This window comes from Heteronotia binoei, chromosome 3, assembly GCF_032191835.1.
Source record: "Heteronotia binoei isolate CCM8104 ecotype False Entrance Well chromosome 3, APGP_CSIRO_Hbin_v1, whole genome shotgun sequence".
NCBI lineage: Eukaryota > Metazoa > Chordata > Lepidosauria > Squamata > Gekkonidae > Heteronotia > Heteronotia binoei.
Genome location: NC_083225.1, coordinates 188,138,231 through 188,165,912, shown reverse-complemented (window position 1 = coordinate 188,165,912; position 27,682 = coordinate 188,138,231). Strand labels below are relative to the sequence as shown.

General features: G+C 50.2%; 1 protein-coding gene across 1 annotated transcript; it reads left to right on the top strand.

Moving 5' to 3' along the window:
- Positions 1–27,145, top strand: USP35 (ubiquitin specific peptidase 35). The gene is made up of 10 exons (XM_060235053.1): positions 1–89; positions 1,026–1,722; positions 6,216–6,351; positions 11,050–11,179; positions 14,416–14,517; positions 17,242–17,400; positions 17,581–17,774; positions 21,013–21,106; positions 21,758–21,864; positions 25,834–27,145. Exons 2-10 carry the CDS (start codon positions 1,041–1,043, stop codon positions 27,143–27,145), a joined length of 2,916 nt encoding a protein of 971 aa, XP_060091036.1. The 5' UTR covers positions 1–89; positions 1,026–1,040.
- Positions 27,146–27,682: the final 537 nt, after the last annotated feature.

Here is a 27,682-nt window from a genome sequence, read left to right as displayed (position 1 = left end):
TCTCAGCTTTGGTTGATGCTACGGCAGGCCCCGGGGGAGATGAAGCAGGACGGATCAAAGAATCTCTCCCACGACACGAAATTGGATGGGTAAGCAAAAGAAGGCACTTCTATCATCAGGTCGCGCTCGTTTATATAGGATTTCCCCCCCCCCTCCATAAAAGAAACGGTCTGCTTACTGTTCCCAAGGCAGTGATGGATTTAATTCGATGAGGTGAGCCGGTGAAAATAGTTTCTGGAAGCGTCTTCCCCTTTTTGAGGGGAGGGAGGGTTAAATGCAGTATATACACCGGAGTGGCCAAACTGTGGCTCGGCAGTCACACGTGGCCAGGGCTTTTTTGGTAGAAAAAGCCCAGCAGGAACTTATTTGCATATTAGACCTGACACCAAGTCAGCCGGAACTGTGTTCCTGTGCGTTCCTGCTAAAAAAATTCCCTGCATGTGGCTCTTTCACACTGCCCCAGGCGCCTCATCAGCCAGCCACTTCTCCAAGCCAAACCAGTTGGTGGCTTGGAGAATTCATTTATAGTTAAAGTTGCTTTCTTTCCACCTCTCCCTCCCTCCCCATCCAAGGAAGGAGAGCCCACCACCTCCTGAGGAAGCCTGTTCTACTGAGGAACCGCTCTAACGGTCAGGAAGTTCTTCCTAATGTTGAGCTGGAAACTCTTTTGATTTAATTTCAACCCTCGTCCTGCCTTCTGGGGCAACAGAAAACAATTCCACACCATCCTCTATAAGTACTTGAAGATGGTGATCATATCACCTCTCACCTGATGATCTGATTCAGTGTAAATCAAGGAGAATGGGCCACGGCTCAGCGGTAGAGCATCTGCTTGGCTTGTAGAAGGTCCCAGGAGTCCTCAGCATCTCCAGTTAAAGAACCAGGCATAGGAGATGTGAGAGACCTCTCCCTGAAACCCTGGAGAGCTGCTGGAGGTCTGACTGACCTTGATAGACCAGAGGTCCGATTCAGCATAAGGCAGCTCAAGTGTGAACTGAACTCCCCAATGTCTGCCTTTCTTTCAGCATCTGGAAGTCGATATGGATAAGATCCTTGAAGCCATCTTGAATTCTTCATATCCTGACCACATGAAGCAGGGCTTGGTGCGGCGGGTCATCGACGCTTCAAAGCAGCCCATGGACAGCGAGCAGTGTTGGTCGATGCTGGAGCTGTCCACCAAAATTTTCCTCGTCGGAGACACCAAGTTCAAGAGGTCGGTAGGAAAAGAGCTCTTGGAAGTTTGCGGCCACTACCACCAAGAGGCGTTTGAGGAGTTCTTCAATGTCCATTTCCTCTTAAGTCTCCTCCAAGAGGGTTACGGCTCCCTCGGGAAAAGGAGCCTGTACGTGCTGGACTATATCCAACTTGGGCTGCCCTTTGTTTTGGACAGGCCGTCAGCCAATGACATTTTCAGCCTCCTGAGGGTTGAGGTTCTCCGGAAAGTCTGCGAGAGGCCGGGGCTGAAACAGTGTGTGAAAATCAGCAAGCTCTTGACCCAGTACCCCCAATGTATCCCCACTGGCAAACGCCAAGCCCTCTTCTGCCAACAGCTCATCCGGTGCATTGGGCAGTTCCGCACTGTCTCGGGAAGAGAAGAGGCCATTGTGGATTTTCTAGACCACGTAATCAAAGTCAGCAGCTTGCTGCAGAAAATCTGGAAGGCTCAGATGTCCTCCATTCTCCCGTCCTTGAAAGAACTCTTCACTATAATTTCTTCTGTGGGTAAGGATGCTGAGTGTGTGTTGGAACTGCAACATGGGTTTAGTAGTATTACAAGAAAAATGACCAGAATTGTGGCAGGTTGTGTGTGTATATTTAGAAGGGCTATTGCAGGGGTGGCCAAACTGCGGCTCTTTCACACATATTGTATGGCTCTTGAAGCCCCTCACCACTACGTAATTGGAGAAGGATTTTCTTTCTTTAAATCAGTCAGCGGCTTGGAGAGTACATTTAAAGTTAAAGTTGCTTTCTTTCCACCTCTCTCCTTCCTTCCTTCCTTCCTTCCTTCCTTCCTTCCTTCCTTCCTTCCTTCCTTCCTTCCTTCCTTCCTTCCTTCCTCCCTCCCTCCCTCCCTCAAACATCTGACGCTCATGCCTTGCAGCTCTCAAACATCTGACATCTTATTCTGTGTGGCTCTTACATTAAGCAAGTTTGGCCACCCCTAATCGTATATTGACTCTGTATGTAGAGAGGCCTATTGCACATACAATAGCCCTCTCTACATACAGAGTCAATATACGATTGCCCAGATGATGTCCACAATTAGGAGGGCATACTTTGTCCTCAATTCCCATGGTATTCCAGGATTTATCATGAGATGGCAAATTTTTGCCTTCCCTTCCCACAGTCTCCCCGATATCTGGGATTACAAGGATACAATTTACCCTTGTTTGCTGTGGTATCGTCAGTATCCAGAACAGGAGGGCATTTTTTGCCCTCACTTTCCACAGTATTCCCAATGGCCCCTTCCCTTCCCTTCCCTTCCCTTCCCTTCCCTTCCCTTCCCTTCCCTTCCCTTCCCTTCCCTTCCCTTCCCTTCCCTTCCCTTCCCTTCCCAAGATGCTCCAGGATTTGGCATAGGTGAGTAGGTTCGGCCTTTATTTGTCAGTTTCCCCTGTATCTGTTGTAGGACAAGGAAGGGTTGCCTCTGGTATCTGCGGTAGGACAAATAGGGTTTGCCCTCACTTGCCACAATGTCCCTAGCATCTGGACTTAAGTTTTTCTTTCAGTTGTACTGATGTCTCCAGCGTCTGGGATTAATAGAACAAATTGGTTCTTGCTTGTAGTGTTGGGTGCAATTGTTTACTTGGCTGGAAAAAAGTAAAGCAGGGGTATATCTGGGAATACAAGAGGGTGGATTAAATTTTGCTGCTGGCGAGCTTAGCTACTGAGAATTAAGCTGGGTCATGAATGTGAAGGGTTGCTGAGATCCTGCTGCTGCTCCAAGTGACAGCAAGAGAAAAATGAAAAGCAGCTTGTGTACTTTAAGAAGAAGAAGAAGACTGCAGATTTATACCCTGCCCTTCTCTCTGAATCAGAGACTCAGAGCGGCTTACAATCTCCTTTGTCTTCATCCCCCCCAACAAACGCCCTGTGAGGTGGGTGGGCCTGGGAGGACTCTCACAGCAGCTGCCCTTTCAAGGACAACTCCTACAAGAGCTATGGCTGACCCAAGGCCATTCCAGCAGCTGTAAGTGGGGGAGTGGGGAATCAAATCCAGTTCTCTCAGATAAGAATCTGCACACTTAACCACTACATCAAACTGGCTCTTACAGGAAGTGATGAAGAGTAGCTCTAGGAATCACCTGAATCTTTGTATTTTCACTATAGAGTTTCTGACAATTCCTAGAGCTGCCCTTTGTCATTTCCTGCGTGAACTTCCAGTAACTACATGAGGCTGCATCCAGTCCAACACTCTATGTCACATAAGAACATAAGAGAAGCCATGTTGGATCAGGCCAATGGCCCATCCAGTCCAACACTCTGTGTCACATAAGAACATCCGAGAAGCCATGTTGGATCAGGCCAATGGCCCATCCAGTCCAACACTCTGTGTCACATAAGAACATAAGAGAAGCCATGTTGGATCAAGCCAATGGCCCATTCAGTTCAACACTCTGGGTCACATAAGAACATCCGAGAAGCCATGTTGGATCAGGCCAGTGGCCCATCCAGTCCAACACTCTGTGTCACATAAGAACATAAGAGAAGCCATGTTGGATCAAGCCAATGGCCCATTCAGTTCAACACTCTGGGTCACATAAGAACATAAAAGAAGCCATGGTGGATCAGGCCAATGGCCCATCTAGTCCAACACTCCGTGTCACACAGTGGCCAAAAAACCCAGGTGCCATCAGGAGGTCTATCAGTGGGAGCTGATGCTATGCTGAAAATTTGGTGCCTCTACCTCAGAAAACAGCTCACCTAGAGCCCCAGATATCAACAGATCAATTCTCCATCATACCCTATGGGAATTGGTCTCCATAGTGAATAATGGAGCAGCCGGCAGACATTTCCCTCCCCTCCCCCCGCTTTCTGAGGCAGGGGGAGGGCCTCAAACTGGCAGATCCCATGCCCCCACCTGGGGATTGGCAACCCTAAATCTCCTTCTCCTTGTTAGGGAGTGAGGTTAGCAAAACTCAAACGGCAGCTCTTCAACATTTCAGGCAGACGCTCTGCTTCACAGTGCCTTTTAAAACGAGCGTATTGATTTTAAAACATTTCCTTGCATCCACACAGCATAACGTCAGTCGCAGGGAGGATTTTTGTGCTGTGGTGGCAAGTGCTGCGAAAGCAACTTCTTAAACATCTGCACAGCCAATCTGAAGCCCTGCTGAGCAAACTCTGCACCCGGCTCCACCCACTTCCCAAAAACACTTGGCAGACCCCAGGAAACAGGTCAAGGGGTGCTGTGGCGCCCACAGACACCATGTTGAGGACTCCGGTTCTAAGCCCTTATTAATGTAGGCGTGGTTTTGCACAGCCTCGTGGGAGTTGGAGTCACCCGCCATGTAATAATTTAATTATTTAATTCATGATGACCTCCAGAGAGAATTAATTCCTGCACTGTGCTGATTCATAAACAAGTAAGGTTGCCAAGTCCAATTCAAGAAATATCTGGGGATGTTGGGGGTGGAGCCAGGAGACGTTGGGGGTGGAGCCAGGAGACGTTGGGGGTGGAGCCAGGAGCAAGGGTGTGACAAGCCTCATTGAACTCCAAAGGGAGTTCTGGCCATCACATTGAAAGGGACCGCACACCTTTCAAATGCCTTCCCTCTGTTAGAAATAATGGATAGGGGCACCTTCTTTCATAGAATTGGACCTGAAGGAAGGAAGGAAAATAGATGGACAGGAGGGAGGGAGAGGCGGAACGAAAGCAACTTTAAATGCTTTCTCCAAGCCACTGGCTGGTTTGACTCGGATGAGTGATTTAAAGAGAGAAATGCCTTCTCCAATTCAGCCGATGGAAGCTTCAAAAGCCACACAATGTATGTGGAAGAGCCACATGTGGCTTCTGAGCCACAGTTTGGCCACTCCTCGCCTACAGCATCTCTGACAAGTGTATGCCCAGCCACTGCCTGGGAGGGGGAGCTCAACACCTCCCTAGATTCCACTGTGGAACAGCTCTGGCGGTAAAAAAGGTTTCCCTAATATCTAGTCAGTGCCTTCCTGCCCTTCCCGTTGTTGCGATTCCTCTCCTCTGCTGCCTGCAGGAACAGCTCCCTGCCCCCCTCGAAGCGACAGCCCTTCAGAGACTTCAAGAGAGCCATCATGTCCCCCCTCCGCCTCCTCTTCTCCAAACCAAACATTCCCTTTTCTCGCAGGGCTTCTGAAAACCAGTTTGGTGGTGTGGTAAAGTGCGTGAACTCTTATCTGGGAGAAGCGGGTTTGATTCCCCACTCCTCCACTTGCACCTACTGGAACGGCCTTCCGTCAGCCATAGCTTTCGTAGGAGTTGTCCTTGAAAGTGCAGCTGCTGGGAGAGCCCTATCAGCCCCATCCACCTCACAGGGTGCCTGTTGTGGGGGAGGGGGGAAGGTAAAGGAGATTGTGGCCACTGATTCAGAGAGAAGGGTGGGGTATAAATCTGCATCCTTCTCCTTTTTCTCCTCCCCCTCCTCCTCTTCTTCCTCCTTCTCTTTCTCCTCCCTCTTTCTCCTCCTCCTCCTCCTCCTCCTCCTCTTCTTCCTCCTTCTTTCCCCCTCCTCCTCCCCCTTTTCCTCCTTCTCTTTCTCCTCCTCCTTCTTTCTCCTTCTCCTCCTCCTCCTCTTCCTCCTTCTTTTCCTCCTCCTCTTCCTCCCCCTCCTCCTTCTCTTTCTCCTCCTCCTTTTCTCCTCCTCCTCCTCTTCCTCCTTCTTTTCCTCCTCCTCCCCCTCCTCTTTTTCCTTTTCATTCTCTCCTCCTCCTCTTCCTCCTCCTCTTCCTCCTCCTTCTTTTCCTCCTCCTCCTTTTCCTCCTCATTCTCCTCCTCCTCTCCCTCCTCCTTTTCCTCCTCCTCCTCTTCCTCCTCCTTTTCCTCCTCCTCCTTTTCCTCCTCCTTCTCCTCCTCCTTCTTTTCCTTCTCCTTCTCCTCCTCCTCTTCCTCCTCCATCTTTTCCTCTTTCTCCTCCTCCTTTTCCTCCGTCTCTTCTTCCTCCTCCCCCTCCTCTCCTCCTCCAGTCAAAACACAGGATTTCTTTTTCATTTCTTCTGCCTGGGCCTCCTTTGTCTTGCAGAGGAGCAGGAGCCGCCCTCCATTGCCTTAGCCAGCGTGGTTCAGCACGTTCCTCTGGAACTCATGGACGGAATCTTACGAAACCTCACCAATGACGACAGCATATCGAATGTACAGATGATGACGGCGATTGACAGGTAAAGAGGGGCTTTTGGGGGTAAAAAAAGCCTGGGACTGGGTTCTCACAAGTGATGCTGGCAGTTTCTGCCCCCAAACCAGAGTGTTGTCCCTAGAATCATAGAGTCGGAAGGGACCTCCAAGGTCATCTAGTCCAGGGGTGGCCAACGCTAGCTCTCCAGATGTTTTTTTGCCTACAACTCTCATCAGCCCCAGCCATTGGCCATGCTGGCTGGGGCTGATGGGAGTTGTAGGCAAAAAACATCTGGAGAGCTACCATTGGCCACCCCTGATCTAGTCCAACCCTTCACAATGCAGGAAACTCACCAACACCTCCCCCTAAATTCACAGGACCTTCATCGCTGTCAGATGGCCATCTAGCCTCTGTTGAAAAACCTCCAAGGAAGGAGAGCCCCCCACCTCCCTGTTCCACTGAGGAACCGCTCTAACGGTCAGGAAGCTCTTCCTAATGTCGAGCCGGAAACTGTTTTGTAGAAAAAGCCCAGCAGGAACTCATTTGCATATTAGGCCTCGCCCCTGACACCAAGCCAGCCAGAACTGCATTCCTGTGCGTTCCCGCTACCCCTCTCCTGTGAGAGTAACTTCCTAATGAAAAACCACCCTAATAAAAGTCAGCCGCTGTGAATTTAGGCAGATTGGAAGACGGGGGTTGGACTAGATGACTCTTGGGGTCCCTTCCAGTTCTGTGTTTTCTCCTGTGCCACAGTTTATGAGCAAAGGGCTATTTCCCTGACCTGTATAAACCAAGCATAATTTCCATAGTGGAGCCAGACAGTCTTTCTCCTTCAGGCTCGTAATTTGCAAGTAACTCTTCCTGCTCAGCTGACATACCCCCGAAGCAACGGTTGCATCCAGACGTGTTCTTCCCTCCCTCCCAACCGGCTGTTTTCTCCTAGGGAGCTAGTGGCAGATGTTACCTGGGGATACTCCCGCCAAGAGGCCTGCCGGCCAGCTTCTAAATTTAGCCCTGGATAGAGTGGGGGCTTCCGTTCCTCTCAGCCCTCTTCTGCTCCTGCCATTAGCGAGGCATGAAGCAGAACCCGGGGAATGCAGTTCAGTTCAGCCAAGAGATGGAAGGACAGTTTGGAATGACCTTAAGAATCCCACAGGCTTGTCAAACAGGAACTTCTTCACCCAAAGAGAGCCAGTTTGGTGTAGCGGTTAAGTGCGTGGACTCCTCTCTGGGAGAACCGGGTTTGATTCCCCACTCCTCCACTTGCAGCTGCTGGAATGGCCTTGGGTCAGCCAGAGCTCTCTTCTCTGGGAGAACCGGGTTTGATTCCCCACTCCTCCACTTGCAGCTGCTGGAATGGCCTTGGGTCAGCCAGAGGTCTCTTCTCTGGGAGAACTGGGTTTGATTCCCCACTCCTCCACTTGCAGCTGCTGGAATGGCTTTGGGTCAGCCAGAGCTCTCTTCTCTGGGAGAACCGGGTTTGATTCCCCGCTTCTCCATTTGCAGCTGCTGGAATGGCCTTGGGTCAGCCAGAGCTCTCTTCTCTGGGAGAACCGGGTTTGATTCCCCACTCCTCCACATGCAGCTGCTGGAATAGCCTTGGGTCAGCCAGAGCTCTCTTATCTGGGAGAACCGGGTTTGATTCCCCACTCCTCCACTTGCAGCTGCTGGAATGTCCTTGGGTCAGCCAGAGCTCTCTTCTCTGGGAGAACCGGGTTTGATTCCCCCCTCCTCCACTTGCAGCTGCTGGAATGGCCTTGGGTCAGCCAGAGCTCTCTTCTCTGGGAGAACCGGGTTTGATTCCCCACTCCTCCACATGCAGCTGCTGGAATAGCCTTGGGTCAGCCAGAGCTCTCTTATCTGGGAGAACCGGGTTTGATTCCCCACTCCTCCACTTGCAGCTGCTGGAATGTCCTTGGGTCAGCCAGAGCTCTCTTATCTGGGAGAACCGGGTTTGATTCCCCCCTCCTCCACTTGCAGCTGCTGGAATGGCCTTGGGTCAGCCAGAGCTCTCTTCTCTGGGAGAACCGGGTTTGATTCCCCCCTCCTCCACATGCAGCTGCTGGAATAGCCTTGGGTCAGCCAGAGCTCTCTTATCTGGGAGAACCGGGTTTGATTCCCCACTCCTCCACTTGCAGCTGCTGGAATGGCCTTGGGTCAGCCAGAGCTCTCTTATCTGGGAGAACCGGGTTTGATTCCCCACTCCTCCACTTGCACCTGCTGGAATGGCCTTGGGTCAGCCATAGCTCTCCTCTCTGGGAGAACCGGGTTTGATTCCCCACTCCTCCACTTGCAGCTGCTGGAATGGCCTTGGGTCAGCCAGAGCTCTCTTATCTGGGAGAACCGGGTTTGATTCCCCACTCCTCCACTTGCAGCTGCTGGAATGTCCTTGGGTCAGCCAGAGCTCTCTTATCTGGGAGAACCGGGTTTGATTCCCCACTCCTCCACTTGCACCTGCTGGAATGGCCTTGGGTCAGCCATAGCTCTCCTCTCTGGGAGAACCGGGTTTGATTCCCCACTCCTCCACTTGCAGCTGCTGGAATGGCCTTGGGTCAGCCAGAGCTCTCTTATCTGGGAGAACCGGGTTTGATTCCCCACTCCTCCACTTGCAGCTGCTGGAATGTCCTTGGGTCAGCCAGAGCTCTCTTATCTGGGAGAACCGGGTTTGATTCCCCACTCCTCCACTTGCACCTGCTGGAATGGCCTTGGGTCAGCCATAGCTCTCCTCTCTGGGAGAACCGGGTTTGATTCCCCACTCCTCCACTTGCACCTGCTGGAATGGCCTTGGGTCAGCCATAGCTCTCCTCTCTGGGAGAACCGGGTTTGATTCCCCACTCCTCCACTTGCAGCTGCTGGAATGGCCTTGGGTCAGCCAGAGCTCTCTTATCTGGGAGAACCGGGTTTGATTCCCCACTCCTCCACTTGCAGCTGCTGGAATGGCCTTGGGTCAGCCAGAGCTCTCTTATCTGGGAGAACCGGGTTTGATTCCCCACTCCTCCACTTGCAGCTGCTGGAATGGCCTTGGGTCAGCCAGAGCTCTCCTCTCTGGGAGAACCGGGTTTGATTCCCCACTCCTCCACTTGCAGCTGCTGTAATGGCCTTGGGTCAGCCAGAGCTCTCTTATCTGGGAGAACCGGGTTTGATTCCCCACTCCTCCACTTGCAGCTGCTGGAATGTCCTTGGGTCAGCCAGAGCTCTCTTATCTGGGAGAACCGGGTTTGATTCCCCACTCCTCCACTTGCACCTGCTGGAATGGCCTTGGGTCAGCCATAGCTCTCTTATCTGGGAGAACCGGGTTTGATTCCCCACTCCTCCACTTGCAGCTGTTGGAATGGCCTTGGGTCAGCCATAGCTCTCTTATCTGGGAGAACCGGGTTTGATTCCCCACTCCTCCACTTGCACCTGCTGGAATGGCCTTGGGTCAGCCAGAGCTCTCCTCTCTGGGAGAACCGGGTTTGATTCCCCACTCCTCCACTTGCAGCTGCTGGAATGGCCTTGGGTCAGTCACAGTTCTCGTCAGGGGTGGAATTCAAGCAGGAGCTCCTTTGCATATTAGGCCACACACCCCCAATGTAGCCATTCCTCCAAGAGCTTGCAAGGCTCTTTTTTGTAAGCTCTTGGAGGATTGGCTACATTGGGGGAGGTGGCCTAATATGCAACGGAGCTCCTGCTAGAATTCCACCCCTGGTTCTCGCAGAGCTACCTCAGCCTCACTTACCTCACAGGGTGTCCGTTGTGGGGAGAGGAAGGAAAGGTGATGGTCAGCCACTCTGAGACTCCTTTGGGTAGGAGAGGGCAGGGTATAAATCCAATCTCTTCTTATAATTAAGATGTGGAATTCACTACTGCAGGAAGTGGTGACTTCAAAAGGGGACTGGGTAAACACATGGAGCTGAGGTCCATCAGTGGCTCTTATCTACATGGTATAGATAGAACTCTCTGTCTGGAGCAGTGATGCTCTGTATTCTTGGTGCTTGTGGGGGGGCCACAGTGGGAGGACTTCTGGGGTTCTGACCCCACTGGTGGACTTCCAGATGGCACCTGCATTCTGGCCATTGCGTGACACAGAGTGTTGGACGGGGGGGGGGGGGGGGGGGCATTGGCCTGATCCAACATGGCTTCTCTTATGTTCGTATGTCTGGTGCTGTGATGCTCTGTATTCTTGGTGTTTGGGGGGGCCACAGTGGGTGGGATTCTGGAGTCCTGGACCCACTGGTTGGCCTCCTGATGGCATCTAGGTTTTAGCCACTGTGTGACACAGAGTGTTGGACTGGATGGGCCATTGGCCTGATCCAACATGGCTTCTCTTATGTTCATATGTCTGGGGTGGTGATGCTCTGTATTCATGGTGCTTGTGGGGGGCCACAGTGGGTGAGATTCTGGGGTCCTGGACCCGCTAGTGGACCTCCAATGGCATCTGGGTTTTGGCCAGTGTGTGACACAGAGTATTGGACTGGATGGGCCATTGGCCTGATCCAACATGGCTTCTCTTATGTTCATATGGTTGGGACAGTGATGCTCTGTATTCTTGGTGCTTGGGGGGCACAGTGGGAGGGCTTCTAGTGTCCTGGCACCACTGGTGGACCTCTGATGGCACCTGGGGTTTGGCCACTGTGGGATACAGACTGTTGGACTGGAGGGGCCATTGGCCTAATTCAACATGCCTTCTCTTATGTTCTTACGTTCAAGCCCTCAGACACTTCTATTTCTATATTTCTCCCCCCCCGCTTCTTTCTTCTTGCAGGATGATTGAATGGGTCTCTTGGCCGCTGGGGAAGAACATAGACAAATGGATCATAGCCTTGTTGAAGAGCCTGGCTGCTGTGAAGAAGTTCAGCATCTTGATCGAAGTCACCCTTTCCAAAATTGAGAAGGTCTGTTTCTTTATCAAAACGTTTCCTGCCCTTCCCTGTGTCATGGGGTTTGGGGGTGGTGGGAAGTGCCAGCGATTCGCAGCCAACTTATGGCGACCCCCGTAGAGTTTTCAAGGCAAGAGATGAACAGACATGGTTGGCCATTTTCTGCCTTTGGGTTGTAACCCTGGACTTCCGGGGTGGTCTCCCATCCGCGTCCTACCCATGGCCGACTCTACTTGACTTCCAAGGTCCGATGAGATTGAGGAATTCTGTGCTTTTTGGAGTGCTGCTGACTTCCAAGGTGGTGGAAGGTGTTGTCAAGATGCAGCCAATTTATAGTACAGGGGTGGCCAAACTGTGGCTCGGGAGCCACATGTGGCTCTTTCACACATATTGTGTGGCTCTCGAAGAGCCCACCACCCTGTCGGTTTTCTTGGAGAAGGGATTTCTCTCTTTAATATCACTTCTCCAAGCCAAGCCAGCCAGTGACTTGAAAAAATGCACTTAAAGTTAAAGTTGCTTTCTTCCCACCGTTCTTTCTCACATCTATTAGCCTTCCTTCCTTCCTTCCTTCCTTCCTTCCTTCCTTCCTTCCTTCCTTCCTTCCTTCCTTCCTTCCTTCCTTCCTTCCTTCCTTCCTTCCTTCCTTCCTTCCTTCCTTCCTTCCTTCCTTCCTTCCTTCCTTCCTTCCTTCCTCCCTCCCTCCCTCCCTCCCTCCCTCCCTCCCTCCCTTCCTTCTCTCAAACATCTGACGTTCATGTCTTACAGCTCTTAAACTGATGACTGTATTCTATGCGGCTCTTACATCAAGCAAGTTTGGCCACCCCTGTTATAGTAACACTATAAAGTTCTTCAGTGGTTTCCAATCCAAGGGCTAATCGGAGCCAAACTTTCATCGTTTCCAAGGTTTGATGCGATTGGGTTAGCCTGGGCTAGCCAGGTCAGGATACCATACAAACCATAATGAAAAACATTACCAGTTGAAGCCAACAACTGACCACGTCAAGGAACCAAAGAAGATAGCTTCACTTTATACCTCATTAGAAGTCCTGGGAGATTAAATGATCCTACAGTACTTCCTAATTAAAGACAGGGCCCCCCTCCCCTCACATCTGTGGGGAGTTTGTTCCGCAAAGCAGAGAAGGCACAAGGTCTGTTTAAGAACATAAGAGAAGCCATGTTGGATCAAGCAAGTGGCCCATCCAGTCCAACACTCTGTGTCACATAAGAACATAAGAGAAGCCCTGTTGGATAAGGCCAATGGCCCATCCAGTCCAACACTCTGTGTCACATAAGAACATAAGAGAAGCCATGTTGGATCAGGCCAATGGCGCATCCAGTCCAACACTCTGTGTCACATAAGAACATAAGAGAAGCCATGTTGGATCAGGCCATGGCCCATCCAGTCCAACACTCTGTGTCACATAAGAACCGAAGAGAAGCCCTGTTGGATAAGGCCAATGGCCCATCCAGTCCAACACTCTGTGTCACATAAGAACATAAGAGAAGCCATGTTGGATCAGGCCAATGGCGCATCCAGTCCAACACTCTGTGTCACATAAGAACATAAGAGAAGCCATGTTGGATCAGGCCATGGCCCATCCAGTCCAACACTCTGTGTCACATAAGAACATAAGAGAAGCCATGCTGGATCAGGCCAATGGCCCATCCAGTCCAACACTCTGTGTCACATAAGAACCGAAGAGAAGCCCTGTTGGATCAGGCCAATGGCGCATCCAGTCCAACACTCTGTGTCACATAAGAACATAAGAGAAGCCATGTTGGATCAGGCCATGGCCCATCCAGTCCAACACTCTGTGTCACATAAGAACCGAAGAGAAGCCCTGTTGGATAAGGCCAATGGCCCATCCAGTCCAACACTCTGTGTCACATAAGAACATAAGAGAAGCCATGTTGGATCAGGCCAATGGCGCATCCAGTCCAACACTCTGTGTCACATAAGAACATAAGAGAAGCCATGTTGGATCAGGCCATGGCCCATCCAGTCCAACACTCTGTGTCACATAAGAACATAAGAGAAGCCATGCTGGATCAGGCCAATGGCCCATCCAGTCCAACACTCTGCGTCACATAAGAACATAAGAGAAGCCATGTTGGATCAGGCCAATGGCCCATCCAGTCCAACACTCTGTGTCACATAAGAACATAAGAGAAGCCATGTTGGATCTGGCCAATGGCCCATCCAGTCCAACACTCTGTGTCACATAAGAACATAAGAGAAGCCATGTTGGATCAGGACAATGTCCAATCCAGTCCAACACTCTGTGTCACATAAGAACATAAGAGAAGCCATGTTGGATCAGGCCAGTGGCCCATCCAGTCCAACACTCTGTGTCACATAAGAACATAAGAGAAGCCATGTTGGATCAGGCCAATGGCCCATCCAGTCCAACACTCTGTGTCACACAGGGCCCAGAAAACCAGGTGCCATCAGGAGGTCCACCAGTGGGGCCAGGACACTAAAAGCCCTCCTACTGTGGCCCCCCCCTCAAGCACCAAGAATATAGAGCGTTACTGCCCCAGACAAAGAGTTCTAACAATACACTGTGGCTAATACCCTCTGCTCCAGATGTTTATCCAATCCCCTCTTGAAGCCATCTATGCGTGTAGCTTCCATGACCTCCTGTGGCAGTGAATTCCATGTTTTAATCACCCTTTAGGTGAAGAAGTACTTCCTTTTTTCCGTTCTAACCCGACTACTCAGCAATTTCATTGAGTGTCCACGAGTTCTTTTATTGTGTGAAAGGGAGAAAAGTATTTCTTTCTCTACCTCAGGCATAATCGTGTAAACCTTGATCGTATCACCCCTCAGTCGACGTCTCTCCAAGCTAAAGAGCCCCAAGCGCTTTAACCTTACTTCATAGGGAAAGTGTTCCAACCCTTAAATCATTCCAGTTGCCCTTTTCTGCACTTTCTGGACCAGGACATCCAGTGCTAGAATATCCTTTTTGAGGTGCGGTGACCAGAATTGCACACAGTATTCCAAATGAGGCCGCACCATCGATTTATACAGGGGCATTATGATACTGGCTGATTTGTTTTCAGTTCCCTTCCTAATAATTCCCCGCATAGAGTTGGCCTATTTATTGCGGTCGCACACTGTCTTGGCATTTTTCAGTGAGTTATCTACTTGATGCCTGGTCAGCAGGACGATGCGGGATGCGATCGAGCTTGCCCACCTCCTTTTGTGTAGCTACAAAAGAATATTTTTTTTGTCCCTCTTTCTTCTGTAGGTCTTTTCCAAGCTGCTGTATCCGATTCTGCGAGAGGGAGCGCTCGTGATCCTGCGTTACATGCTGCTGAGCTTCCAGCACTCCCATGAGGCCTTTCACTTGGTAAGGCCCAGAACTCAACTGAGGTGCCATGACAACGAGCAGGCCCAGGTTAAAGTCGCTAGCTCCCAGACCCTGGTAGGGGTTCCCTTGCTTTCGGGGGCTTTGGCCTGGGGGGAAAAAACGATTCAGGTAGTCCCCTGTGCAAGCATCAGTCATTTTCGACGCTGGGGTGACGTTGCTTCCACAACGTTTTCACGGCAGACTTTTTACGGGGTGGTTTGCCATTGCCTTCCCCCAGTCATCTACGCTTTGCCCCCAGCACTCATTGGACCCACCTCGGAAGGATGGAAGGCTGAGTCAACCTGAAGCCAGCTACCTGAACCAGCTTCCGCTGGGATCGAACTCAGGTCGTGAGCAGAGGGCTCCGACTGCAGTACTGCAGCTTTACCGCTCTGCGCCGTGAGGCTCTTATGACCTGGGGGAAACCCCACCCCAAACAGTTATGTTGTCATGCAATGTCCCTGATGCCCCAGCCCACCCCCGGAATGCCCACCAAATCATAAGAACATAAGAGAAGCCATGTTAGGTCAGACCAATGGCCCATCTAGTCCAATAGTCTGTGTCACACAGTGGCCAAAAAACCCAGGTGCCACCAGGAGGTCCACCAGTAGGGCCAGGACACTAGAAGCCCTCCCACGGTTGCCCCCCCTCAAGCACCAAGAAGACAGAGCATCGCTGCCCCAGACGGAGAGTTCCATCTATACCCCGTGGCTAATAGCCACTGATGGACCTCTCCTCCAGATCCAACCCCCCAACTCCATGCGACTAAGAGGGGACGTGGCAGCCCTACCCTGGTTCCAAACTTGGGTTGCCGGCTCTGGGTTGGGAAATACCTAGAGATTTTAGGGGCAGATCCTGGGGAGGGCAGAGTTTGGGAAGGGGGAGGGAGCTCAGTGTGATGTTGGGTGCCAGCTGGACCTGAGGATCACCTCGAATTACAGCTCATCTCCTGACTACAGAAGTCAGATTGCTTGGAGAAAACGGTTGTTTTGGAGGGTGGACTCTAGGGCATTGTACCCCACTGAGGTCCCTGTCCTCCCCAGATTCCATCCCCCAAAATCCAGGAGTTCCCCAAACTGGATTTGGCAACTCAACTCCCTCATCCCCTGCTAGTGGCCAGAAGGACTTGGCAACCGATGGTCTGGGACCGACGTATCTATGGGACCGCCTCCTCCACTATGTCCCTGGAAGGGCGTTATGCTCCACTGGTCGAAATCTGCTGGTGATCCCCGGCCCGAAAGAGGTCCGACTGTCCTCGACAAGGGCCAGGACCTTTTCAGTCCTGGCCCCGACTTGGTGGAATGCTCTGTCAGGAGGCATTAGGGCCCTGTGGGATCTTTTACAGTTCTGCAGGGCCTGTTCCGCCAAGCCTTTGCATAAGTTCCGCAGTTCCACCAAGCCTTTGAGTAAGGCAGCGACGGTTACTGCACTGGCACCTTTTTCTCTCCAGCCCCTCTTGGGGGGATCCCCCTACCCCTGATGTGATGTAATGACTGAATATGAGCACATTAAAGACGGCATCAGGGTTTGTAATCTTTTTAATGGGACTGATTTTATACATCAGGGGTGGCCAACGCTAGCTCTCCAGATGTTTTTTTGCCTACAACTCCCATCAGCCCCAGCCAGCATGGCCAATGGCTGGGGCTGATGGGAGTTGTAGGCAAAAAACATCTGGAGAGCTAGCGTTGGCCACCCCTGTTATATATATATATATGGGTTTTTTTAAAGTTGTACATCAAACGCAATAAATAATAATAATAGCCCTAGACTGGGGTATGCCATTTCCTCCGTGGGAACTGATCTGTATTGATGTGTAGGCTCTGGTGTTGGGTTACAGCGTCTCGTTCGGCTTCCCAAAATAGCAGAGCCAAAGGAAGTTTCCCAAATCTGGTGTCCTGCAGTCCAAGGTCAGGGTTTCTTAGTTTAATCAAAGCAGTGTCCTTTGATCCAAGGTCAGAGTTTCAGGAATCAATCAGGCAGTGTCCGGCAGTTCAGCTTGGAATGTATTGCTTCCAAGGCCAAAAGGCCTCTCTCGGGAAGCTTTATAGCCCAACGCCCAAGTGTCATACCCCCAGCCAGCTGCTCAGCAATAGTCCTGCTGCAGGACTCCTGCAAAGATTCATCTTCCTCATCACCAGGCAGCAGGTGATGAGCCAGGAGGCGTGCACTTCGTCATCTGACCTGTAGCTCAGCTCTCAGCCTTTGTTCCAAAGGTGCAGGTGATCCGGGAGGGCTGGGAGCAGTCAACTGACTTTCACCTGCTGAATCCGGGCTGGAGGGTGGAGGTGGTTCTGCCCCAGCTGTTGGCTTTAAGTCCTGGCAAGCCTGCTGCTCCTTTTTCTGCTGGACGGCTTCCGAGCTGGCTGCACAGGGTTCCTCTTCCTCTGAGGAGACCTCACTGTAGCTGAGCCCTGGCTGACCCATGACATGACTGCTGCCATCTGGAGATCAGTTGTCTCTAGACTCCACCCGGAGGTTGGCAACTCTAAACCAGGCCCATAGCTTTTCTCCCCAAAGTGGTCCACGTCATTCTCCTCCCCTCTGTTCTATCCTCACACCCGCCCTGTGAGGCTAGATTAAGAGAACATGACTGGCTCAAGGTTACCCAGCGAGTTTTATTCGGCTGGATTGTGAGGGGTTTAAGAGCTCTTCTTTGGCATGGTGGGTGCTTCTGGTGACTCTCTTGGGGTCTGTCAAGACCAACTTTGCTTTGCCCCCCTTTAGCTCCTCCCGCACATTCCTCGTGTGGTGTCCGCCTTAATCCGGGAAGACTCCAACTCAGCCACCAGCTGCTTGGAACAGCTGGCCGAACTGATCCACTGCATGTTCTTCCGCTTCTCTGGATTCCCGGACCTCTATGAGCCTGTTGTGGAAGTCATAAAGGTAACTGGTGCTTTTTTTATGGCTGATACGGCTGAAATTGTCATTTTTTGAGCTCTGGGTTCGAGTCCTGCTTGAACCGTACAAACACATACGGGATGTTTTTGAGCAAGCCAGTGACCAGGCGACTCTAAAAGAGGTGGTTCCTCTTCTAACTCGCTCCTCTCTTGTCTTCTTTTTGAGGCGCTTCCCATTCCAAACGAAGACCGCATTAAGCACCTGCTCGGCCAGAACGCTTGGACCTCACAGAAGAATGAACTGGCCAGTTTTTATCCCCGCCTGGCTTCCAAATCGGAAACAGGGAAGATCGGGTTGATTAACCTGGGCAACACCTGCTACATGAACAGCATCATTCAAGCTCTTTTCATGGCCTCCGAGTACGTGTCCTCGCAGTTTCTGTTTCCTCGGCCTCCTTGCAAATTGATGAGTTTGCTTTTTGTGCTGCTGGTTTGTGGCTCTTATCAGGAAATATGAGCCACTTGTGGTTATTATCCGGCTCTGAAGTTTATGTTGTACACAGTCCACTTTCAGAGTTAAAAGTATTGGGGAAATCAGAGTAAGCTTGTTGAAAAAAAGATTGGTAAGGCGTTTTTGAGGGGTGGGAGAAAATGTCTGCGACAGGGGTTCCCAATTTTTTCTAGCCTGTTGGCAGCTTCTGAATTCTGACATAGGGTGCTGGGCACTACCACAAAATGGCTGCCGCAAAAGGCAGGACCAGCCACAAAATGGCTGCCACAGGAGGTGAAGCCAGCCACAACATGTCAAAGAGTGAGACTGTGCATAACTTTCAGTAACTCTTCAATGTTTCAGGCAGATGCTCTGTTTAACAGCTTTTAAAATGAACAGATCGTTTGAAAGTGTTTTCTTGCATACACCGCTAATCAAAAGACCCACCCCAAAGACGCAGATTCTTGGCTCTCACCAGTGGGGTGGGTGCGAGGAACCTTTATGGGATAGGGTTGCCCATCTCCAGTTGGGGGCAGGTTTAGAGGCCCTCCTCCTGCTTCAGGATTGTCAGAAAGACGGTGCGGGAAGCGGGAGGGAAATGTCTGCTGGGCACTCCATTATTCCCTATGGAGACTGATCTCCATAGAGTATAATGGAGAATCAATCCGAGGGCATCTGGGACTTTGGAAGGGCTGTTTTTTGAGGCAGAGGCACCAAATTTGCAGCATAGCATCTGCTGCCTCTCCTAACACCCCCCTCCCCCAAGTTTCCAAAAGATTGGACTGGGGGTCCAATTCTATGAGGCCCAAAAGAAGGTGCCCTCATCCTCTGTTATTTCCAATGGGGGAAGGCATTTAAAAGGAGTGTGGTCCCTTTAAATGCGATGGCCAGAACTCCCTTCAGACTTCATTTGTGCTTGTCACAACTCTGCTTCTGGCTCCCCACCACAAAGTCCCCAGATATTTCGGGAGCTGAATCTGACAACCCTATTCTGGGAGTGGGGGGTGGAAACGTTTCTGTGTGTGACATCTAGGGGTGGAATTCTAGCAGGGGCTCCTTTGCATATTAGGCCACACACCCCTGATGTAGAGTTGGGAGTGAGCAGTGAAGTGGCCAAGTTTGTGGATGACACTAAATTGTTCAGGGTGGTGAGAACCAGAGAGGATTGTGAGGAACTCCAAAGGGATCTATTGAGGCTGGGTGAGTGGGCGTCAACGTGGCAGATGCGGTTCAATGTGGCCAAGTGCAAAGTAATGCACATTGGGGCCAAGAATCCCAGCTACAAATACAAGTTGATGGGGTGTGAACTGGCAGAGATTGACCAAGAGAGAGATCTTGGGGTCATGGTAGATAACTCACTGAAAATGTCAAGACAGTGTGCATTTGCAATAAAAAAGACCAACGCCATGCTGGGAATTATTAGGAAGGGAATTGAAAACAAATCAGCCAGTATCATAATGCCCCTGTATAAATCGATGGTGAGGTCTCATTTGGAGTACTGTGTGCAGTTCTGGTCGCCGCACCTCAAAAAGGATATTATAGCATTGGAGAAAGTCCAGAAAAGGGCAACTAGAATGATTAAAGGGCTGGAACACCTTCCCTATGAAGAAAGGTTGAAACGCTTAGGGCTCTTTAGCTTGGAGAAACGTCGACTGAGGGGTGACATGATAGAGGTTTACAAGATAATGCATGGGATAGAGAAAGTAGAGAAAGAAGTACTTTTCTCCCTTTCTCACAATACAAGAACTCGTGGGCATTCGATGAAATTGCTGAGCAGACAGGTTAAAACGGATAAAAGGAAGTACTTCTTCACCCAAAGGGTGATTAACATGTGGAATTCACTGCCACAGGAGATGGTGGCGGCCACAAGCATAGCCACCTTCAAGAGGGGTTTAGATAAAAATATGGAGCAGAGGTCCATCAGTGGCTATTAGCCACAGTGTGTATGTGTGTGTGTGTGTGTGTATATATATATATGTGTGTGTGTGTGTGTGTATATATATATATATATATATATAAAATTTTGCCACTGTGTGACACAGAGTGTTGGACTAGATGGGCCATTGGCCTGATCTAACATGGCTTCTCTTATGTTCTTAATCCTCCAAGAGCTTAGAAGGCTCTTTTTGTAAGCTCTTGGAGGATTGGCTACATCAGAAGAAGAAGACGACATTGGATTTATATTCCGCCCTCCACTCAGAGTCCCAGAGCGGCTCACAATCTTTTTTATCTTCCTCCCCCGCAACAAACACCCTGTGAGGTGGGTGGGGCTGAGAGGACGCTCACAACAGCTGCCCTTTCAAGGACAACCTCTGCCAGAGCTATGGCTGACCCAAGGCCATTCCAGCAGGTGCAAGTGGAGGAGTGGGGAATCAAACCCGGTTCTCCCAGATAAGAGAGCTATGGCTGACCCAAGGCCATTCCAGCAGGTGCAAGTGGAAAAGTGGGGGAATCAAACCCAGTTCTCCCAGAGAAGCGTGCTATGGCTGACCCAAGGCCATTCCAGCAGGTGCAAGTGGAGGAGTGGGGAATCAAACCCGGTTCTCCCAGATAAGAGAGTTATGGCTGACCCAAGGCCACTCCAGCAGCTGCAAGTGGAGGAGTGGGGAATCAAACCCAGTTCTCCCAGATAAGAGAGCTATGGCTGCCCCAAGGCCATTCCAACAGGTGCAAGTGGAGGAGTGGGGAATCAAACCCGGTTCTCCCAGATAAGAGCCTGCGTACTTAACCACTACACCAAACTGGCTCTTATTAGGGGTGTGTGGCCTAATATGCAAAGGAGCTCCTGCTAGAATTCCACCCCGGCGACATCCCCAATGTGATGATGTCATGTGGAAGTGACATTATCGCACTGGGGACACTGCGCCGTGTTGTGGCTGTTGGGGGCGGGGCTTTCCCCCACACACACACTAGCGGGTAGGAGTTTGTGAAATGGGGGTACCCTCTTCTCCCTCCTGGGGGCTGGCAACCCTAAGCCCCACCCACTTTTAAAAGCACTTGTTGGGTGCCAGGAGGGTGCCACGCAGGGGATCCGTAGTCTAGGATATGGGGCAGATGCTTGGGGAATAGGACTGTCTGTTTGTTTCCTGTCTGGGCAGCCTGTGCCTTTGAGGATAAATGGGGGCTACGTTTCGGTGACTGTTTCTTTTTGTACAATTTTGTTTCAAGCTTCAGGCGCTCGGTGCTGAGTTTGGCAGAGAACAACTCCCAGCCCTTGATGGCGAAACTCCAGTGGCTCTTTGCCTTCCTGGAGCACAGTCAGGTAACGTGTGTTTATTCCAGAACCTTCTCTCTTCCCCTCAAAAGCCCCTGGGTAGCTAGCTTGCAAAAAGAGGCCTACACGCAAGGCTTTTTTTTTTGTAGCAGGAACTACTTTGCATATTAGGCCACACACCCTAAATGCTAGAGCTTTAGCAGGGCCGGATCGATATATTTTTTGAGGGGGGGGCAAAACCAAAAAAAATGGCGACCCCGCTCAAAAAATGAAGGGACCCGTCGGCAATCTGACACACACACTCCATTTAAACACCCCATCGGTGCTGGGGTGTTTAAACAGGAAGTACCAGCAGGAAGTGGGCACGGGAAACAGGAAGTACCAGCAGGAAATGGGTGCTGGAAACAGGAAGAGCCACTGGGCAGCTCGGAGCTTTGAAAATCAACCAGAGACCCAGCTGTGCTCCTCTCTCCTGCCCTTTTCTTCTTAAATTTTTGGGAGCTTGGAACTGGTGTCAGTCATCAGACAGAGGTGCTTGGAAAATGACTAAGTGGCTTGAGGGCTAGATGGAAAGCTGACGTGGATCAGACGTCACTTTCTACCCACTGCCCAGGGTTAATTTCTCCATCGCTCTGCTCAGCTACGCTTCAAATGCTTCCTCTAATTTCTCTGCTTTCCTTTCTGATTCTCTGCTTCTAGCGGCCTGCCGTCTCCCCTGAAAACTTCCTCTTGGCTTCATGGCCTCCCTGGTTTGCTCGTGGGGCGCAGCAAGACTGCTCCGAGTACCTCAAGTACCTCCTTGATCGGTAGGTTGAACCTGGAATCTTCTTCTCCCTCACGGTGACACTCAGGCTGGAATTAGATATATTATGGCAGGGGTGTCAAACGTGTGGCCTGAGGGCCGGATCAGGCCCCCAAGGAGCTGCTATCAGGCCCACGAGCAACTCACTGTCATCTGCTTCCTTCTCTCTTTCTTGCTTCCTTCTGCATCACAGCTTGTTTTGCCAGGCTTGCTCAATCGCACAGGAGCTACAGAGCAAAACCTCTGTTTTCTCCATTGGCTGGCCAGCACACGAAGCAACTTTTGTACAAAAGCTCACAATGCCCAGCCATTTCATGTTTCCCCCTGGATCTTAGGCTCCAAGCATTGATCATGAGATTTCATAAGAACTTAAGAGAAGCCATGTTGGATCAGGCCAATGGCCCATCCAGTCCAACACTCTGTGTTACACAGTGGCCAAAAAAAAAACAAACCCAAGTGCCATCAGGAGGTTCACAAGTGGGGCTAGAAGCCCTTCCACTTTGCCCCCCCCCCCAAGCACCAAGAATACAGAGCATCACTGCCCCAGATAGAGAGTTCCAACAATCCTCTGTGGCTAATAGCCACTGATGGACCTCTGCTCCATATGTTTATCCAATCCCCTCTTGAAGCTGGCTATGCTTGTAGCCGCCGCCACCACCTCCTGTGGCAGTGAATTCCACATGTTAATCACCCTTTGGGTGAAGAAGTACTTCCTTTTATCCGTTCTAACCTGGCTGCTCAGCAATTTCATTGAATGCCCACGAGTTCTTGTATTGTGAGAAAGGAAGAAAAGGACTTCTTTCTCTGCTTTCTCCATCCCATGCATAATCTTGTAAACCTCTCTCATGTCACCCCGCAGTCGACGTTTCTCCCAGCTAAAGAGCCCCAAGCGTTTTAACCTTTCTTCATAGGGAAAGTGTTCCAAACCTTAAATCATTCAAATCGCCCTTTTCTGGAGTTTCTCCAATGCTATGATATCCTTTTTGAGGTGCGGCGACCAGAACTGCACACAGTACTCCAAATGAGACCGCACCATCGATTTATACAGAGGCGTTATGATACTGGCTGATTTGTTTTCAATTCCCTTCCTAATAATTCCCAGCATGGCGTTGACCTTTTTTTATTGCAATCGCACACTGTCTTGACATTTGCAGTGAGTTATCTACCACGACCCCAAGATCTCTATCTTGGTCAGTCTCTGCCAGTTCACACCCCATCAATTTGTTTTTATAGCTGGGATTTTTGGCCCCAATGTATATTACTTTGCACTTGGCCACAATGAACCTCATCCGCCACGTTGATTTCTGTCATCAAAAGTAGGTTTACAACTTAAACACACACCTGAACAGCATACTCGGGATCGCTACAACACAGACCTTGTCTCCAGATTTTGATGTAGTAATTCAGAGCAAAAGGTAATCAGTTATCAGAAACTGTTAAATAAACAAAATGTTGCAAAAATGGTAATCTTTTAGGCATATTTTAAGTTTCAAAAAATCTTTAATTTTGTTTGCCCTTGTCCTTTATATCTCTGCTACCTGACATTACATTTTATGACACACACATGGCCCAACCCAACAAGGTCTCATTTATGTGAGGTCTGGCCTTCATAACAAAGGAGTTTGACACCCCCACCTTATTCTGTCAAGGTCAGCATTGTCCACTTAGACGGACAGCAGCTCTCCAGGGTCTCAGGCTGTGGTCTTTCTCATCACCTACTGCCTGGTGCTTTTAACCGGAGATGCCGGGGATTGAACCTGGGACCTTCTGCATGCCAAGCAGTCGCTCTGCCACTGAGCCACGAACCCTCCCAATACTTTTTCCATTGTATTGTTACAACAAATGAGAGAGCACGACAGGCCCAAGTTCATTCAGTGTGTTTCTTGGAATGCTGGGATTTGAACCTAGCTTTGAACTCACTGAAAACTCACTAAAAATGTCACTAAAAATGTCAAGACAGTGTGCGTTTGCAATAAAAAAGGCCAACGCCACAGGAGGTGATGGCGGCCACAAGCATAGCCACCTTCAAGAGGGGTTTAGATAAAAATATGGAGCAGAGGTCCATCCAGTGGCTATTAGCCACAGTGTGTGTGTATGTATAAAATTTTTTGCCACTGTGTGACACAGAGTGTTGGACTGGATGGGCCGTTGGCCTGATCTAACATGGCTTCTCTTATGTTCTTAATCCTCCAAGAGCTTAGAAGGCTCTTTTTGTAAGCTCTTGGAGGATTGGCTACATCAGAAGAAGATGACGACATTGGATTTATATTCCGCCCTCCACTCAGAGTCCCAGAGCCACGTTAAAACGGATCAAAGGAAGTACTGTAAGGCCAAATGCTCTCAAAATGAGATTGGGGAATTAGTTAGATGGACATCTGGCCTAATAGGAATCTTTTTATCAATGTATACCAGGCTCAACCATTCAGAGAGTGATGCTCAATAAAAGGACTCTAATTTTAATAAAACCAATTGTAATTTATTTAGAATAATAGTTCTTTCACACAAGGATAAAATACAAAACACTCACACATTCACACAGGTCTAGGAAACACGGATAGATTGATAGGGGAACATATATGGATAAACAGACAGGGTAATATTTACCATCGTAGTCTTCCAGGAAGGTTTCCAATGGCGACATAAGAGGACAGGGGAAATGGACCCAACACTGTGGCCAGAATTGGGGATGGATCTAGACAGCGGACCTGGGATACTGTTAGATGCACACATGAGTGGAGTTGGGTCAGAGGTTAAATAGACTCCCTCAGACCCTTCAGGGACTGGGAGGTCTTGGGGAGGAGCAGGGGGAAGGCTCTGTGATGACCAAGGAGGCAGGACATCAGCAGAGCCAATGGTGAGTTCCTTGGTGACATCCAATTGGGTGTCAGCTTTAACCAATGAACTTCACCTTAGTCCTGTGAACCTGGAAATTTCCAAGCTGCACAGTTGCCTGAGGCGGCTCCAAGATATTAGACTGGAGTAAGAATGGGAATGGCTGGGTACTTAAGTTTAAATGGGATTATCTGGGAAGGTGACAATAGGGAATCATATACTGGCCTAGGTATCACCCGGGTAAGACAAAAAGACTTGATGAAGACAGGAGATGTTCTTCCTCTTATCTCATCTTCTGCTGGCAGGATCCATTGTCTAGGGTTCTGCTAAACAATCAGGACTAACAGTTGGGCTATTAATCCATTCATGAGGCAAATGGGTTGCTTGCAGGCAAAGGGTGACACAGGGTGATTACATGATCTTCCCACTGAGAAGGAATGAGTCCAGCCTGGCAGGGTATGCTTGGATCAGGAAAGCAAGATGGATTCTGCTGTTAGCCTTTGGTTCATGGAGACAGGCTGGAAACATGGTGGCCTGGCTTCTTCCACTGCAGCGGCCAAGACTGGGTACACAAGGAGCAGCTGGAGCATGTCTGTAGTTCTGGCTAACACCCTTCAGAGATGTAGAATGCTGCTGCAAAGCTGAGGCTTATAGTATCCACATAAGCCTTAGAAACCGTGGGCAAAGTCCACTTCTTAGAGCAGATGTGTGAGAGTCAAAACTCCAGGCACCCTGGCAACCACACTGGTGATCATGATGTCCATGTGTATGAAAAGTAGGGGGCTTTTCCTCACAGTACTTCTTCACCCAAAGGGTGATTAACATGTGGAATTCACTGCCACAGGAGATGATGGCGGCCAGAAGCATGGCCACCTTCAAGAGGGGTTTAGATAAAAATATGGAGCAGAAGTCCATCAGTGGCTATTAGCCACAGTGTGTGTGTATGTATAAAATTTTTTGCCACTGTGTGACACAGAGTGTTGGACTGGATGGGCCTTTGGCCTGATCCAACATGGCTTCTCTTATGTTCTTAACTGGGCCTTAACTGGCCATGGTAGCCACTAAGCAACACCAGTTTTGTAGGATTTTGGCTGGGGAGGAATTCCCTCAATGTGATGCATTTTATTCTTCCCCAAAAAAGGTTACATGAAGAAGAGAGAACAGGAAGAAGAATTTACCAGAAGCTCAAAGAGTCAGCCTGGATATCTCAGGCCGACCAACGGCGCTCCACGAACAAGACTCTGGTGGAAAAAATGTTTGGTGGCAAAATCACGACAAAAATCCGTTGTCTGAAGTGCCTAAAAGTCTCTTCAAGAGAGGAAGCCTTCACAGATCTCTCTCTGGCTTTCCCGCCAGCAGATAAGCACGTGCCTATACCGAATGGGACCTCGATTTTACCGGTAGAAGAGATGGGCCCACAGTCTGTCCCGCCTAGTGCCGAAACTCCCACGTGGGTGATGGACTTGCCAAGGAGATCGGGGAAGCATCACGCATCTGGTGAAAATCCCTCCAAAATGTTGCCGGTTGAGACCCTGAGACCAGAAGGGCAAGAGACATCTCTCCCTTTCAGGTCCGAGAGGGACACTGTTGGCGTGAAGTCTGACGATGACTCTGTGCTGTCGTCATGGAAGCAAGGGTGCGGCACGAGGGCCTCCAGATCCGTCCCTGACTTGATAAATTATTTCTTATCGCCTGAGACACTGACAGCAGAGAACCGATATCACTGTGAGAACTGTGCTTCCCTTCAGGACGCGGAGAAGCTGGCCGAGCTTACGGAAGGGCCTCACTACCTCATCCTCACCCTGCTGAGGTTCTCCTTCGACCTGAGAGCCATGAGGAGAAAGAAGATCCTCGACAACGTCTCAGTCCCGTTGGTGTTGAAGCTACCGGTCCTGACGTCCACCCAAGAGCTGAGTGACCCCGGCCCGGCGAGGAGTGCTGGGCCCGCCACGTCATGTGACGGCTTTGCGTCTGTAGTGTATGACCTCTGCAGCGTGGTGGTACATTCCGGAGTCTCCTCAGAAAGCGGCCATTACTATTGTTACGCCAGGGAGTGTGAAGATGCCCCTGCGGGAAGCGGCCCAAAGAACGCCTCATGGAAGGCCGCCACAGAAAACCCGCTGGACGTTGCTATCCAATGGTACCTTTTCAATGACACCAGGGTATCATTTTCGTCTTTCGAGTCAGTGAGCAACGTGACTTCCTTCTTCCCAAAGGACACGGCCTATCTGCTGTTCTATCGACAGAGGGTGACCAAGCCAAAAAACACGGGGCAGGAGGCTGCCGCTGAGGCTGGTTGGGTAAATGGAGACTTGTCCTCACCCAATAAAGACCTGATGGAAGCCATTGCTAAGGACAACATCCTGTATTTGCAGGTAACATTTATTGGCTATACCAGGGGACCCCAACGTAGCACCACGGCACCTTCCCAACACCTTTCCTGGTGCTTTTAGAAAGTGGGTGGGGCTAGTTGGAGTTTTTGCCCAGCAGGGCTTCTGATTGGCTTGTGTAGATTAAAAGGCGTGCTGTTAAGCAGTGTGTCTGCCTGAAATGTTGTACTATCAGAGTTAAGAACATAAGAACATAAGAACATAAGAGAAGCCATGTTGGATCAGGCCAACGGCCCATCAAGTCCAACACTCTGTGTCACACAGTGGCAAAAAATGTTATATACACACATACACTGTGGCTAATAGCCACTGATGGACCTGTGCTCCATACACTGTGGCTAATAGCCACTGATGGACCTGTGCTCCATATTTTTATCTAAACCCCTCTTGAAGGTGGCTATACTTGTGGCCGCCACCACCTCCTGTGGCAGTGAATTCCACATGTTAATCACCCTTTGGGTGAAGAAGTACTTCCTTTTATCCGTCTTAACCTGTCTGCTCAGCAATTTCATCGAATGCCCACGAGTTCTTGTATTGTGAGAAAGGGAGAAAAGTACTTCTTTCTCTACTTTCTCCATTCCATGCATTATCTTGTAAACC